General features: G+C 38.6%; 1 protein-coding gene across 1 annotated transcript; it reads left to right on the top strand.

Annotated features, from left to right (window-relative positions):
- The first annotated feature begins 1,254 nt into the window (after window positions 1–1,254).
- LOC145230132 (uncharacterized) lies at window positions 1,255–4,201 on the top strand. Its single transcript, XM_080095508.1, has 4 exons — window positions 1,255–1,721; window positions 1,866–2,106; window positions 2,418–2,684; window positions 2,857–4,201. The coding sequence occupies exons 1-4, from the start codon at window positions 1,515–1,517 to the stop codon at window positions 3,108–3,110; spliced, it is 969 nt and encodes a 322-aa protein (XP_079951634.1). The 5' UTR covers window positions 1,255–1,514; the 3' UTR covers window positions 3,111–4,201.
- The last annotated feature ends 12,524 nt before the right edge of the window (window positions 4,202–16,725 follow it).

Genomic DNA, 16,725 nt, shown 5'->3' with positions numbered 1-16,725 from the left:
AGGGCGATATCGGTAAATTGGAAAATCCTTGCGGAAGACAGAAAATAATGAGCGCCTTGGGCTAGCAAGGCCGCACGCGATCCACTGAGCCTTTGTTGTCGAATAAAGAAGTAGCGAAGCATCTTTGTGCCCGCACAAATCGTTTGTTGGGTCACAAGCGCTCGAGCCGTCGAGCTGAAAGGAGGTACAGAGATCAGGAGAAGTAAGAAAGATCGGCGGGAATTCGATACCCCGATCGCGGTGAAAGTTTAGCGAAGTGATTGATATGCAAAATAATTTATAATGGCGTTTACGAAATCGAAATTTTTTAGTTGTCGTTTTATTTAATAATGAAATTAAACATATTAAATTAATCTTAAAATTTGGTTTCAGTGTTTCGGAACTTTCAAAATTATATGAATTGATTGCGTTTATTATGATAGTATTATTTTCTTTCTTAAGTTTATTAGTTTTTTTCAATGGTGTCAAAATCAACTAGGCAGCGATGAAATGTTTGAAAAAATTTACATAGCTTTCAAGCTATAGAATTGTGAAAAGTAAAGTTTATTTCAAAAAGGAATAGTTTAAAACTATTTGAAAATGTTGTTACCAATACCAAACAAATTTGCAATTTGTAAATTAAAACAATTTCGATATGACTTGGTGGCAGAATTTAACATTTTCGCTAAACAAAATCGCCATCAAAATTTTAAAAAATACCAAAAATAACATATAGTTTATATCAACAACATGTATAACGGGTCAGTAGCCAATCTGAGGAAATACTTGGAAGGAAAGCAAATCGAGTTAAAAGAGAGTGATAACCCGTAATTATATGACGAGGCCCAATAACTTAACCTTTCAGATGGCAGGCTGCTTCGCACGCAATGTCGCTTCGCGTAAAAAGCTTATCTCACTTACTCATCGCTCCCTCGAGCTATGCCGTGCCATTCGTTCTCGCTTAGTCGACCGACAAAGACGATTGTCTTGAGGTGTTTTGGGATTTTTTGTTGACGTCGTTGGTGCTTAGTTCGCATTTGAGATTGGATTGACGGTGGTTTATTATTCAAGGAGGCTGAAGAATAGGAGAACTTAGTGCCGCGTGTATAAAAATATATTCAAACAATATAAAAACACTCGAGTTTAATTTTCAGGTTTTATCAAACATGGTTTGGGTATAAAGCATTAGTAAAAAAATTAGCATGTAAAGCTGATGAAGGTTGAGATTATAATGAAGAGATTCATTTGATCGTAGTATTGTGTACGAGTACTTGGTTCTAAATTTGCAAATTTTCATTTTTTAGTGAGACGGTCTTTCGTAAGAGTTACACAAGAAAATCACGTGACCGCATGTACACTAGTGAATTGTGACGTCACTGTGCGTATACTGTTACATCATCACTCGCCATTACATCATCGACGATCATCCTAACTGTTTTTCATCCAACGACGAATCTTCCTACGTCACAGAAATCCATTTGTGACGCAATAAGCGAAGAGCGATTATTACCGTTACTACGTCATCAGTCAAACCAATGACCATCATGGAGAGTCCTGACGTCACCAGGGAGCAAGAGACCCCCAGCCCGACACCCTCAAACGAGGATAGCATTATGACGAAACAAAGTATCGACGCGGGTCACGTGAAAAGACCAATGAACGCCTTTATGGTGTGGTCACGTGGTCAAAGAAGAAAAATGGCTCAAGAAAATCCAAAGATGCACAACTCAGAGATCTCCAAGGTAAAATTAGTGAATAGTGCAAAAAATGGCAGTTTATTGCATTTCTACGAAACTTAGTACATGTCGCTAATCGTGTTGGCAAAGGTTTGTATAAAACGCATATGCATAGCTTGCGCAGTCGACTAAACAAACACATATTTACAGAGACTCGGAGCATCGTGGAAGCTTCTGACCGAGTACGAGAAACGGCCATTCATCGACGAAGCCAAACGTCTACGGGCTTTGCACATGAAAGAGCACCCCGACTACAAATACCGACCCAGGAGAAAGCCAAAGTCCCTGATCAAACCCAAGGACCGATTTGCCTTTCCCATGTTTCCTTCATCTGGGCTTCCATCACCCACCCACGACCCCTCGGTTGTCATGGCAGCGCAACAGGCAGCCGGTAAGACATTGCGACGTAACTGTTAGACATTGTGACGTCATAAAAAGTGATATATTTGATCAAAAGTCGCAAAATCAGAGTTAAAAGTTTGTTCCAACTAGTTTCGATTGGAAAATTTGTCCCCACACGGACGTTATGACGTAATTGACGCTTTGTCACGTGTGAATTGCCGAACAATGCGACTGTTTTGAATTTTACGGCCGACGCGAAACAAATAACCGAACAGAAGGATAATAGATAAGTGTTGATCGCACGAATTTAGATAGGTGTTGCGACAAACGACTAATAACTACTCTATTGTTTCGTCACAGCCGCGCAATTGTCCATCGATTCCATTGTTGCCGACAAAGCCCGAGCAGCCGCTGCAGCCGCATTCTACTCGACGTCTCAATCCCGAACGACGACTTCGTTTCCGAGTCTGAACCAACTTTCTATGACGTCACAAGCGGACGCGGCCAACCTGAACTTGGTGGCTGCAATCACCCAGAGTAGACTCGCAGCAGCCGTTGCACGTGACCTCACGTCATCAGGATACCCAACATCCTCGTCTATTTACGGATCGCCAACCCACGGCTCAGGTGTGTAACTGCGTCATTGTTTCGTCATTTGTGACAAAATATGGTTTTAGTGACAAGTTTAACAACTGCTAGGCGCAACTCGTCAATTCAACATCGTCTAACACCAGTTTTTTTGCATTTTTTATACTGATAAAGAGCACACCACAATAACTTTGTGATTTTTACATTACAGCCCCTTCAAGCGGCAGCCCTTTCCTCTCAGCACCATCCTCTCCGACTGCAGCAGCCATGGCAGCAGCAGTAATGAACCCATTTGTACTCCCCCCATCCCGTTCTGGGTCCTGGTCCCCGGCCATCACCCACAGCCCCACTCTGACCAGCCCCTTCGCGTACATCTTCGTACCCGGGGCAACGTCGCCCATAGCAACGAGTCCCATCAAATCCGGTCTCGACTACTTTTCGCCACTGCCTCTGCCCGCGATGTGAGGCGCATGCACAGAAGCGACATCATCTAATCCAAAGACGACGTCACAGTATGGAGTGGTTACTGTGACGTAAAAAGGCAAGAAGGTGGAATGGGGAACTCCCCCCTAAAAACGATTTTGATTTATAGATTATTGCAGAGTTTATATCATTTTGTTTTTGTTCTTATGCTGCGCGCTTATACACAGTTCTAAAAAGTTTCCAGTGCTGTATTTGGAGAGGGGGTGCACATGCTCCCCCAAAAATGCTTTTGACGATCCGTCGCGTTCTTCGCGCGCGGTGATACCGCTGTACTAACAATCATTTCGTCATAATGGCACTCTTTGAGGTCACAAGCGATGAATTCAACAATCCTTCTGAGTGCCTTAAACATTCTCATCTTGATTCAACTCGCGTGTCTGCCGCGCTTCATTATGTATATTGCCTTCAAACTTTCACCCCGGTATTCGATGCGTTGTCAAAGCAAAGGCGAGTGTTTGTTTCGTTATAAACCCGTCGGCGCAATTTTTAATCAAAACTGCAATTTCCCACTTGGGGATTGCTATTCTTATATTACAGCTTCAAGGGTGCAATAAAACCTTCATTACAAAACCGACACAATAATACTCAGACCGATCCCCCAGTGCCTTAATGTTTCTTTGGCATTCGAGTGGGGGTCAATTGCATGTTGCTTGTTTTTCCTTTTTTGACGACGGCGACTTTTTCTAGTCGCTGAGTGCTTTTATTTTACGGTGACACGGTTCTGACTTCAAAGTGTGATATTTCGCTTCGTTACTTCAGTGTTGTGGTTTTGGACTTTGCGACCGCGGGAGCGTCCCGACACTGCGCTCATGGGACGCCCGCAATGTAAAATTTTCGGTGCATTTTGACCTTTTTAACACGTGACAGCCGTGCTGATCGCAAAAAGAAAAAAACGAAAACAACTCACACGTTACGTTGACTTTCGCCAAATATTCGACTCTCGGTCACTTTTTGAGTCGACTGTGTTTCCGCGTGTACTTTGTGTTTGCCTGTTTTCTGTCTCTCTGTGTGTGTGTGCCGGCATTTTCCCTTTTGGCCGAATTTTGTCGTCTAATAAACGACTCAAAACTGGATTTTAAATTGTGATGAAGAGTTATGTCTTTAGTTTAGAGCAGTGGTTCTCAAACTTTTTTATTGTCGGGGCCAAATGGTATTTTTAAGTGTGTAGAGAGCCGCAAAAAACGAAACCTTGCAAAAAATTACTAAAAATTATTACTTTGAAAGCTAAAATAGCAATTTTTGGTGGTTTTCTGGGGTCTGGTGCGAGCCGCAAAATAAGTAGTTGGGAGCCGCATGCGGCCCCGAAAACCGAGTTTGAGAACCACTGGTTTAGAGTTTAGCACGTACTTATGTGAAATGTTTAATATGGAAAAAATAATATTCTTTTCTGTTTTTTAGAAAAGAACAAGATAGAGTTAAGTACAACTAATTTCCATAGAAAGTTTAAATTCTTGGGTTTCGAAACAACAGGACAACAGATCCTATTCAAAAAACAAAAACCTGTTTCTTCACATACAAGCAAAAATACACGTTAATAATAACTTTAAACGCGCCTTGGTGGACCGTTACCTGTTCGATGACACTTTAACTCGAGGTGAAGCGATATTAAACCGATCATTTAGGGATAAATGAGGCTTGACTATATCCAGTAGCTTGTAATTAAGATATTACAGCTGTCCGATGTTACCACTTGACCTTCGTTTTGACCTTGAGACAAAACGCCAAAACGTGGCCGGCTTTAAATTCTTGAGTACTTGATTTTTATCTCCACGATTTAGTTTTGTGGCTGTTTTTGAAGTATTCAGGAAATAGTTGGGACTTTCGGATGTTAAATTAGGATTATGTGTGTGAATGTTTTTTAAAGTATTGCTTTGAAATAAACCGAAGTGTTAGCGAAATATTGCAAGTTGCTTTTTTGTAAACTTTAAAACAAAGAACAAAAACCATCAGTATAAAACACACCGGTCGAAATTTTCGATTTAGTTTTCGCTTATTTTTGTTTGCATTTCCCTATTTTATAAGTGAAAAAAACAAAATGACATTAAACTACTTTTAACAAAAGTTCCACTTTGCATAAAAAACAAAATATTTTTTCGTTTTTTTTCTGATTCAATTAATTTAACCACGCATTTCATACCCCTTCGCCATTTTTTAAGCATTAAAATGACAAATTACCACAAGCCCGCGTGGTAAATATTAATTTGTTACAAACACATTAAATAATCAATCATAATTTCTTTATCAGGGTGCCAATTAAACAGTTTGGTTCGAAAAAATAAATTGATTTGAATTTAGAAAATAGTTTCAACATAAACATGAAAATACCAAGAGCCACCCTCGTTCGTCTTTGGCATGCGATAAACCGCTAAGAATGTCGATTCCATAAACCTATTGCAAGACAGAAATATCGTCGTTCCACCGCGGGGATAATGCGGTCGCTTCCCTGCCGAAATCGTGATGGCACTTTCGACAAAAGGACAAGGATTAAGAGGTCGCAGTACTTTTGGTATCTGCCATTGCCGGCCCGTACCATCGGCCCAAACCCGGCGCCTGTATCTGCCACATGAATGGACGGCCAGCATGGCTATCCGGCTTTGCCTGGGAATACATAAACATGCCCGGTGTAAGGACGAAAAGCCATACCAGAGGTCACAAAAGGTCGCGGCGTTTGACGTCATTTGATTCAGAAGTCCAAAAACGTTCGAAAACGTGATTTGTCACAAAGGGTAGCTTAGCACAATAAACCAGTTTCGTGAAATCAACTGTGAAATTTTTGAATAAACATACAAACGAGTTTTAAAACAAATAGCGCGCCAAGGGTATGTTATTGCGTAAAGCAAGGTTAAAGTGATGTCGATGACGTCATGTACACGTCATGAACATGGTCGATGTTCACCAAATAGCAATTTAGATTCAAAATTGATAGATCTTAAACAAAGAGGTGAATGTTTCCCTAATCATGTCTAGATTTGTGCTGTTCTACACGCATAAACAAACAAATGTTTGACGCGCATTGAGTACGGTTGCGTTTATAGAGAATTTGCCTGTTTCTCGACCAAACATTTCTGTTTATTTTCTTTGCGTTAATGAAACACAAAGACATGGTTTGAAAGGATTGTTAAGAAATCATTTCACGATTACGACCGTTTAGGTCAAATGCTTTAGCGTTAGTATGAATTAAACGCAGTTCTCTTAACTTTTAAAATACTTAGGTTACATTTTATGTGTTTTTTCATAATTTCGAAAAGCTAAAACATCACTGGCATTTTCACAATGCATCTATTTTTGTATTCACACACACACCTGCCTTAGACAAAACCAGCAAGAGAAGCGAAAGGCCTTTAGCATACTGTTTTCGTTTTCAGCCGCAATAGAGAAACCCATCATGCAAACAGTGTCAAATTACGGGCCTCGGCAGAAAAGAGAATCACAAGAGAAGTCGGAAGAGCGGCCGGGGGATAAAGTGTTTGTTTTCAAGCAAATCGCCACACCCTAAAATGCCAGTTCGCGCACGAATGCCCGACTCCCGCCTTTACGACACCGTAATTCAATTAGGCCTGGCACTTTGCATGCATGGGCGCATCACTATACCTGGTAAACAAGAAAGCAAGTTTTTTTTTCAGAGAAGCTTGCCTTATTAGGGGTTGCGCAATGTGAGTTGCTGATATGCTTGTGCTCACCAAACCGATTGTTATCGTCACAGATCGTACAGGCTGAAATGGAATTTGGCGCATTTTTACGCGACCTGCACATTTTATAAGTCTTTGTATGGTACGTTTGTTTGTTTTGCAAAATCCATTTTTTTAACTTTTATATCCAATTTTTGCTCAATATGACTGCCACATATTTTGAAACTAAATTTAATTTAACAGAAAACTTTCTTTATTCTTTACGCAACAAAACATTTAAAAAATGTATTTTCGCAAATAGTAAAAGTTATTTATAAACAGCGGAGTTCCTTAAATACACGTTTGGCAATTTTGAAAATTCCTGATCAAGAATTGAACATAATTTTCAACGTTTCATTTTGACACATCACGTCGTCAAGTTAACCGAAATTTTTCCCACAACACGTTAACTGCACGAAAACAAGGGGAATTTGAAAGCGAAGTTTCCACCGTGAAATGTCCCAATTAAACTGCGGGACGGTAAATTCCCTTATTTCCCTACAAATTGCACTTGCAAGACAAATTGCATCTTGCAAGGCCAAAAAATCCTTCGTAAAAATATTTTAGATTTTTTGCGGATGTTTCAGTTCCATTGTGAAAAAAATCTCACGGTTTAATGCAGATAACAAGATTTTAAACCAGGTTTAAATGTGCAACGTCGGGCTAAAATGACATGTTTTATGTAATCATATAAATTTAGATCAAATTGAAATCATAAACGGTTTTGGATAATATAAAATAAATGCAAAACAACGATAAAGTTTTCTGCGAGAGCAGATTAGAAATTTAGCAGTGTCCTGTCGTGGATAGAAAAAAAGTGCACAGAAAAAAATCTACAGAGTCCCAAATTACAGATTTACAAAACTCCAAACGGGTTTGTCTGTTCACTCGCAACGAGCCAAAACGATCCCAAAAAGCGCCCGATGATTCACGTGAGCAGAGGCCGCGGGTCGTTATGGCAGCAGCGCCGTACAAGTTCAAGAGACGGTTCCGTATGGCCTCAGGCGCAACGGCCTCGAAGAATGTGTTTATTTTCCGCGAGGCGACGAAGGGCTTCGCACGCGAAGTTAGGACTGCCCAGACATCCCTGCTGTTTTAATTACAACGGTGTAGGCCTGTGACTGGGCCTCCCAATCAGCTGCGTCTTAAACGCCACCTTGATCGCACGCGATTCGCCTTCCGACCACGTGACCTGCGGTGCCGCCGATTGGTGGATTAATTGCTAATTGCTGTCGTGTAGTAAACGCGTTGTACGGGCCGACGCCCAGTATTCAAGGCCGAGCGCACGCTATGGGCAGGAACAGCTTTCCTACGTGACAAAACGCTCTGTTATTATGTGGGAAAATAATGGGAAGCGAAAGCCATTTTTTCTGCGAATTATTTACGCCATGACGCGACCAGTTGAAACGGGTTTAATAGAAGAAAAACTTATTTTCATTGTCGCTTGCCTTTTGAAGCAGAAAATTAATCGAAATTTGCGTAGGTGTCCGCCGGTTGCAGCTGGGATAATTGAAATTTGTTTGTTTGTATTTTGTATTACGGATAACTACAAAAAGTCGTTTATACAAATTTCTACAGCACCGAAAATCTTTTAAAAATTACAATGAAAGCCTAAACAACAATAAACACAAACATTGTTACTGTCAAAATTTTCAAAATTCAATGTGTTTTTCGCAAAAATTATAACCAATACAGTTTTTACGTTGAAATGGTAACCAAAAACAAGAGTCGTATCAGACAAACAGATATCAACGAAGTTATGACATTCCGTTGCTGTTAAAAACGTGTTCTAAATGTAGATAATAGACTGTGTGGTCGCAAGCAAGAAATAGAAGGAAAAACTTTATTTAGCATTCAAATTCGCATCTGCGTTAAGCATGACTCGGCATTTCCGCAAATCGCGCATATAAAGTGCACACCTGCTTATTACGCAAAAATCTTTGAGTGGAATCACCACTAAGCCTGAGGAGAAGCATAAAGTATAATGCTATTTTTTATCTATTTGTTAGTGTACTTGATAATGCTCCTTTTGAAAAGCCCTAAAAATAGAGACAAATGATCGCTTACCATGAATTAGAAAAACCACACAAAAAGGATTGCACGTAAGTTCTGAAACAAATTTCAAAAGTTTATGTAACTTTGTTGATTAAAACAAGTTATTACGGTTACTGGCGCAAAGCTAGATCGTGTAACTATGGAAATAAGCAACGTGTTTGTGTCATTACATTATCATAATAGCATTTGTGTAGTGTATAAAAATTCGTAACTAGTTTTATCAGTGTCCGCCGGGCGCTCGACTAAGCTGTGTGACGTCACATCTAGTGCTGCGCGCGCCGTCCCATGAGCGATTCGCGATCGCGTGCGAAGCTTGTAACCGCAGTCAAGGCCGCGCGGCGAAGGTAGGCGGCTAATTGGAAGTCGAACTTACGGCAAGTATTGTCCCGCCGCAGCCCGCCTGTGCCTTGAAACAATGACCCGATTATGACGTAACAATGGACCGCCGCTTACCGGTTCAAGAGCCTAATAACTGTTGAGTTGTTATGGCTGTGGCGTTATGATTTCCTCTCGTGATTGAAGCTTCAGTATGTTATCAGTAGGTTTGGCGATTTTTGAAACTGCGATAATACTGGTATCGCTTTTTGAACGATTGGTGATGTTATCAATTTAAGTTATCGCGAATTTGGATCTAAATTTTTGCGTTTTTTGTGCGTAACGATTGTGTTGATTATAAAGATGTAACAGCTAAAAAAATGATAAAAAAAGATTGCGGTAACAAAGGTATATAAATTTCAAATACCTACAGTCATAATTACAGCGTAAAATTGTCATTAGGCACAAAGGTAATGTCAGCGCATGACTTGGCAAAATTTAAAAATGTCGAAAACAATGTTCATGAGCTTCAAAGGGTGGAATTAAAATACCAGTTTTACAGGGCGTATTATGGGATCATGCAATCGCCGAAAACCGCAGAATTCCTTACAGTTTAACAAGCGTTTTTCTTGTGACCTTTTTAACGGTGTCAGCACCCGATATCACTCAGCCTTGATTGTGGGTGCAGCCCCCAATATGAAACCGGACAGATCAGTAAATTTTAACATTTACAATCTGATAATCAAAGCCCTGTACTTTATGATCACGGCTTGTGCTGTGGCATCGAAATTGGTAATTGTGTCCTTTGGTGGTTATGGTGAAGGCTATATCCGGTACAATCTTTGCGGTTAAACGCTTTAGGAGACTGCTGCGCCTATTTTTGGGATGTAATTGGATCGTTTTGAGGATGACATTGCATTACCTGAGCGATGACATTATGACCTTACGGTTACATATCTTGTAATGCGGTTGCTATGGATACGCCTTTGAAGTCACGAAATTTGCAAAGTTTTTGCTTCTAATCTATTGAACTATAAATTTTGCTCAGTAAAAATGCTACTCTTTGTTAAGTTAAATGAAAAGAGGACATTAAAAAAATAATGAATTGAACCACTTAATAAGAGGTTCCAAAAAATACCAAAAAGTGCAATTTATTTGAATAAAAACTTAAGCAACGATTTGCCGTCTGACAGCGCAGGGATTTGAACCAACATGTTTCCAAGATATATGGGCTTCCTTAAAAACAAACAAAAAACAGTTGCATGCAAAATGAAGCGTTTTTTATGCTATGTAAAAAATAGCAGTAAAAATTGAAATGAGTGTACGAACGACAATGCGCAAATATTTTTCTGCGATCCGTCGTTTTTCTTATTTAAACAATTTCGTCGCTTGGGAATCAATACAAGTTGGGAGGTACTTAAAAGGTAACATAATGTCAAATAATAAGACCCTATTTTAACCAACATTCCATAAGTGCAAACGTGAATACGGCTTTTGTGTGTTGGTTGGCATCGAAAACTCACAATTAAAGGGGAATTAATGCACTGACGGAGCGATTAGAAAACCCACAACACTAAACCTAGACTTAGGAGGTGGGATTATCCCCTAAAGACGCCAGCGAACTTTGCCACAACAAACAGTGACCTTAAACACGCCCTTTTAACACTATTAAGCGCCTGATGCAAAACAGGATGCACTTTCCACACAAAATCCGTATTTCAAAACCGAATGGCAAAATGCATGCATGAAGTGCTATTGTTAGTGCGAAGATAGGGATCTGCGTGATGGGGTCTTCTTTCTTTTTCCCGGTTATTGTTGTGCAACAAACGTTTATGAACGTTGCAACAAAGGCAGTCATTCATTAGAAGAATGCGTTGGCTGTCTATGGACAATAGCTATTGTTGCAACGTAACAATGTGCAGATGAACGTTACTCGTTTAGAAGATCGGCGAAAAACAATCGGGATTTTGGGAATCTGTACATTAACCACGTTTTAGAAATCATTGAACTCAACTTATGACCAAAGAAATGTTAGAATATGGACTTCAGCACAGTCACAAAAAACGACCATATAAAAATTAAGAAACCTGTATTGCAACGACTTTTTAAGATAGCTGCTCTTTCTTGGCGTGGCAGAGTAACACTTTTTTTCAACAAAAGATGATTTAAATAGGGTTTTTGGCCTTTATGTCAGAACAGTACCAATGAAATTATTGTTTATGTTGGATATTAGTCCGTCGCTGAAAGCTAAACTGTAGGAGATAATTTCGTTTGAAGTTAAATCTTCATCAAGCTGTCTTAATGTTATTTCAAACATCTGCTTGAAAGACGCGCTCAGCAAAAACCCATTGTCATTTGGTTTAGCCTGCCTAAACAAAACCGTATTTGTCACAATGGCCAACTGGCTTCAAAATCAACACTAATTGTTCCATTGACACATGGCCTTTGTGACAAAACAATACAAGAAACGTGTCTTCCATTGTCACAAAGACTCTTAACACAGGTCGATTGTGAGGTAATACCCGAGCATTGTGACGCTACAAAGGCCTTGTCATCGACCGTTGTTGTGGAATTGTTAATGACATATTGTAGCCTTTGTGTTAGACAAATGATACGTTCGAATATATTTTGCTGACAATGGTTCTGTCTATAAACCGAAAGCTGTCATCTTATGGATATTGTTAACAGAAAATTAATTTAAAAGTAGGAATTTTGCTTTTTTTCTGCGAAATATTAAGAAGATTTATGTAGCTGTTTTTATAGCGTCAAATTGATACAAATAACATATAACTATACAATTATACAACAATCGTTTATTCAAATATATAACATAAATAATTTTATACCATAATATGACAATTTTAACCCGATCTTTTGAAACAAAGTCATTCTTGTCATTTGCGTGCAAAATGCATGAGTTTTGAGGGACAAAAAAGTCAGTAAACGCTTCGTAAAAGCTAAACACGGAAAAGCTACACGAAAACACGGGACTGTAATGTTACTGAAGTACTTTGAGTCTCTACAAGAGCCTAACAAGCCTCAAACAACCGAAGGCTCGAAATTCAAATGTGTTAAAACGAAAAGAAACAAACATAAGTGACGGACGCACTTGAAGCCACGAGAGTACCTAAAAATAGTTCAACCCAAAATAGACCCTATTGGGTTGTAGATTTCATTGTTATAAAACAAAGGCTTGGACAGGGTAGAGTGCACTTGTATCGTTCTGGCTTTGTGTTTGGGACAATAGCGGGATTATGATGCAACAACAATCCCTAGTAGTAGATCATTAACGTGTACTTGACTAAGGTCTGCAACTTGAGTATGATTTCTCGCTGCTTTGGTCGGCATTTTAATCATAAGTTTATTTTTCTTTCAACTGAAAACATCGTTTTTTGTCTAAAAATGTGTAATTAGTTAAAATGTGTAAAAAGTGTTAATTTTTTTACAATTTTGTTTTACTTAAAATTAAACAACTATAAATTTTAAGATAAACTAACCAATACGTGGCCAAACATGTTTTATTCAAATAGAATGTTTAGGTTTACTATTAAGTGCAAAAATGTAGTAACTAGACGCATTAAAATCAATTCATGTGACCGCAATAGGTTATAACTGTTAATGTAAATTTCAGTTTATTGAGCAACTTCCCTGAAACTAGTTTCATTTTCCACGTCCATTTGTTTACTTCTTTTTTCATAATTGTCACAATTTCCACCAACCCTGACGCATTAATGACCGTTTGTCACGTCACAACGAGCTTATTATTGCGTCACAAAGGCCAGCTGAAGTATAATTCGAGCGCCTGTGTAATTACAACCAAAGTTCTCCGATTATTGTCACTTGATTGACATATTACACGGCTGTTTCAATTTCAAATTTAGTACACATTGTGACGTCACAATGATATTAATACGTCACAATGAGTTAGCATTTTATGAAATACGTTCATTGGTTAGTAAAAGAAAGTTTTATGCGATAAATAATGGAGCTTTTTGCTAACCAAAACATTTTTTCATTAATAAAAATGTAAAAACAAACTTTTTACGAAGTTACAAGTTTTGTTTACGAATATCAGAGATTCTTAATCTGTGATTAATCACGGCCTTGGAGTTCGATAAAGCTGCCTATGGTGAAAAAAAACAGTAACTCACATTTACAGTTTGCAAATTCAAAGAATGTGGTTAAAGGAAGTAAAATTGGGGCTTGGCAAAAGTTTCGGCATTTAGAGTAAGCACCAAATCGTTGCTTTAGCGGCTACAATCATGAGAAGGCTATTCTGAACAGTAAACCATCGCTTATGAGTCCGTTTCGAAGCGAAATATGTTATTATCAACATGGAAGCCACAAGTTTCGGAAAATAGAAAGGAAACTGATGTCCACAACAACAGGGCTTAATTCGGATGAGCCCAGGGGCGTGAGGGCGCGGTCATAACGACACATTGCGCGAAATTGTTGGTGCGAACTTGCGATGCGGACGCGATAATCAGGAGTTGCGAAAGAAACAATTTGGCCGGGGCGGTCTATGTCTTGGTGTGGCACGAAATTCCGATCGGACCATTGGCCAGATTAGCGTGCCTTCTCGCCGACACAAACAGCCGTTTCAGCGATCCCGTATATGCTCACTGACACGGAGAAAAATATTGCTGTTTGTATGTGGTTAAGGAATTAGCCCCGCTCGTTGTGCGAAGAGACGCAAGCCGGAGAGGTTTAGGCGCATTTCGTACAATGTTTGGTATCACGAGCGATGTTCACACGCGTATTAATTGTCAAGTCACAATAAATCTCACTACAGCGGAGCCGGTATTGCTTGGTTCAGAACACGGTCACCTGGTGCTTGTTTGTACACAACTTCGATAGTTTTAGGGCTGCCATTATATCGACCAAAAGAACTTAATTTTTCTGCGCTGTATATTTAGTTACTGGAGTTGTTTGGGCAACACCAACTTCATCTGTGGCGTCACCAACATACAAACAGTCACGTGGTCTGATGTGCAAAATTACAAACAGTCACGTGGTCTGATGTGCAAGACTGCGGACTGCACAAACACAAAATATTTAACGGAGAAATTATGATCTCAAATATTCTTGAAAGAAAATGTGTATTGTTTTAAAAAAATATCTATTGCAAATAATGTGCTTTTTAGTTGACTTAATTTGAGAAGTCAGTAAAATTTGCAAACATTTTGAATTTTGTGCCTACAGTGGCATAACAAACTTTAAACAAACAAAATAAACTTGTCAATTCAAGGAGATACTCGGGTGTCACAAGTAACAATAGAATATGCCTGTTTTGTGTATTTATTACCCATATAAAATCTACCCACATCGAAAATTTCTAATCTTATGGTAAAAATAAAAAGTTCTATTTGTCAACATTTGATGGCAATTGTGTTAAGGGTCTTTTCTGCTACGTTATATTTCAGTATTTGTTCAACTTGGACAACAATTAAGGTTCATTTAGAAATTTAATGCCCGAGAAAACCTTGGAAAAAGATTTCTTAACACCCCGTTAAATGTACTTCATAGAAGCATTTTAGTGTTTGCAGATTACTGCATAAGAGCGACTCTAAAGCCCTCCGTGACGTCATCGAGCCGCAATTTACTGAGAACAAATTCCCTTTGCAGTTCCGTGTATTTGTAATCCCGTGTCGACAATACATGATCCCGGTATACAGAAGTTAAGGTGAAAAGTTAAAGCTAAATTCCGGACACTGATGTCAGCGCTAAAACTGCTATACCAGGTCCTGAATTCTGTTTGGAGAAAGAAACTCATTATTTTCTAATATTTTCAGCTGTTGGGACATTGTAAAATAGGCGACCGGGCTTCGGGGAATTGAAATTGATCTTTTGAACGCAATTGGGTGGTCTTATAACTGTGAACCAATGGCATATGTGTACTGTCTTATAACTGTGAACCAATGGCATATGTGTACTGGTTTATGTGGCTTGTTTGGCGTATTTTTGCCAGGGTCCTTGTATCTTCATTGGCTCTGTGTACCGTCAAGAAGTGTTTTAAAATTTGTGTACAATGAAAATGAGCATTATCGCAAAATTTAAAGCAATATTGTTTGTTTAACGATTAAAACCGCCGGTCTACGCGGTAAAAAACAATAATCCAAAATATATCATGCATATATTTTGTAATTCTTACAACATTTTGACTATTTCTTGCCATGTCCCTTATGGTAACAGATATTACCTAAAAACCATGTAAAATTCTCCACAAGATTCAAACAAATTAAAAATAACTCAACAACTAAATAAGAAGACATTTTTGAGACCCGGTTTTACATGTGCCAATACATTTTATACCAGCGGTTATAAAGTAGAAATTGTTATGAACGAGCATTGCAGTATTTGCAGCAGACAAGAGAAAAAAATAATTAAATAAAACAACCCAGAAGTCTGAATAAAATCCCAACAAAAACTTATTTTTAGGTTGGGGAAACTACCTAACATGACAGTATTTCAACTAATGTGGAGCATGTTTGTTTTTTGAACAAGGTTTGTCTTTTGACAATTTCAAGAACAAATTAAAGACCACATGCAGGCAGACAATACTTTGGAGACCCTTGCTCTATACCTAATGAAGTGAACTAAAAGTGATTGCTATGCTTTAATGCACAAAGCTCGTAAAACTCGCTTTCAAACTTGCACACGTCTTGATTAATCAGAATGGACTGAATGACATTTACATTGTACACGAATTAAGCAGATTAACCCGTTGTCATGAAAGGGTGTGTCAAGCAAAGTCCACGAGAGCATCACATCAAGCCTTGTTATGGAACAATCGCTACATGGAAGATCAGTGGTTTAAGGTTGTCACTCTCTGTCACTGAGACTTTGTGGGCAATTCGGGAAATTTGAATTTACAGATTTAATCATGACAACAGTTGAAAAGTATTTGAGTTAGTGTTTGGGTTTCGATCTTATGGAACCTAAAAGTCCCGAAAAGTTTAGCGCAATTTCACGAGAATATAGTGTCAGTTTGTTTAATTTTTTGCTAATGGATGGCACAATACAACTCATTGCAGTTTCTTTGGTCTGTTTTTCTTTATTTTAACTATTATATTTCTAAGTTTTCATTCATTTTTCTCCGACATATTTTATATCGCTATCTGCCTTACCTGTTCGACGTGTTTCATTTTTATTTATTTTTTACGTCTTAACTCATGATGTTCCTTTATTTAAAGTTTTACATTTGTGAATGTTCATTTTTTGACAATCTATTTTTCATTTTTTGGGGGGTTGCATTAGGTTTGTTCAAAGAATTTTCAAGAAAAAATAACACGAAACGGGATTACAACCGTTGGAAAACAAGGCGGTCTGCAATCTTGACAACTAAACCCAATTAGTTTGCCAACTCGTTATAGGTTAATGCTTCAAATCCCGGCTTTATAGCTCATGTTTCATTTTTCGATGATTTCAAACAAAATCACCAAATCCATATGAACATATGGGTGGTTTTACCGCAACTTAAAAACCAATTATAATTAAAATCGTAATAAAATGTCAATTGGAAGAAACAGTCCAATCCAGTGTAAATGTCGAACACATTT

Source organism: Phallusia mammillata, chromosome 5 (genome assembly GCF_965637545.1).
Source record: "Phallusia mammillata chromosome 5, kaPhaMamm4.hap1.1, whole genome shotgun sequence".
NCBI classification, from domain to species: domain Eukaryota; kingdom Metazoa; phylum Chordata; class Ascidiacea; order Phlebobranchia; family Ascidiidae; genus Phallusia; species Phallusia mammillata.
The sequence above is the reverse complement of the archived record's forward strand: the minus strand, read 5'-3'. Positions and strand labels throughout refer to the sequence as shown.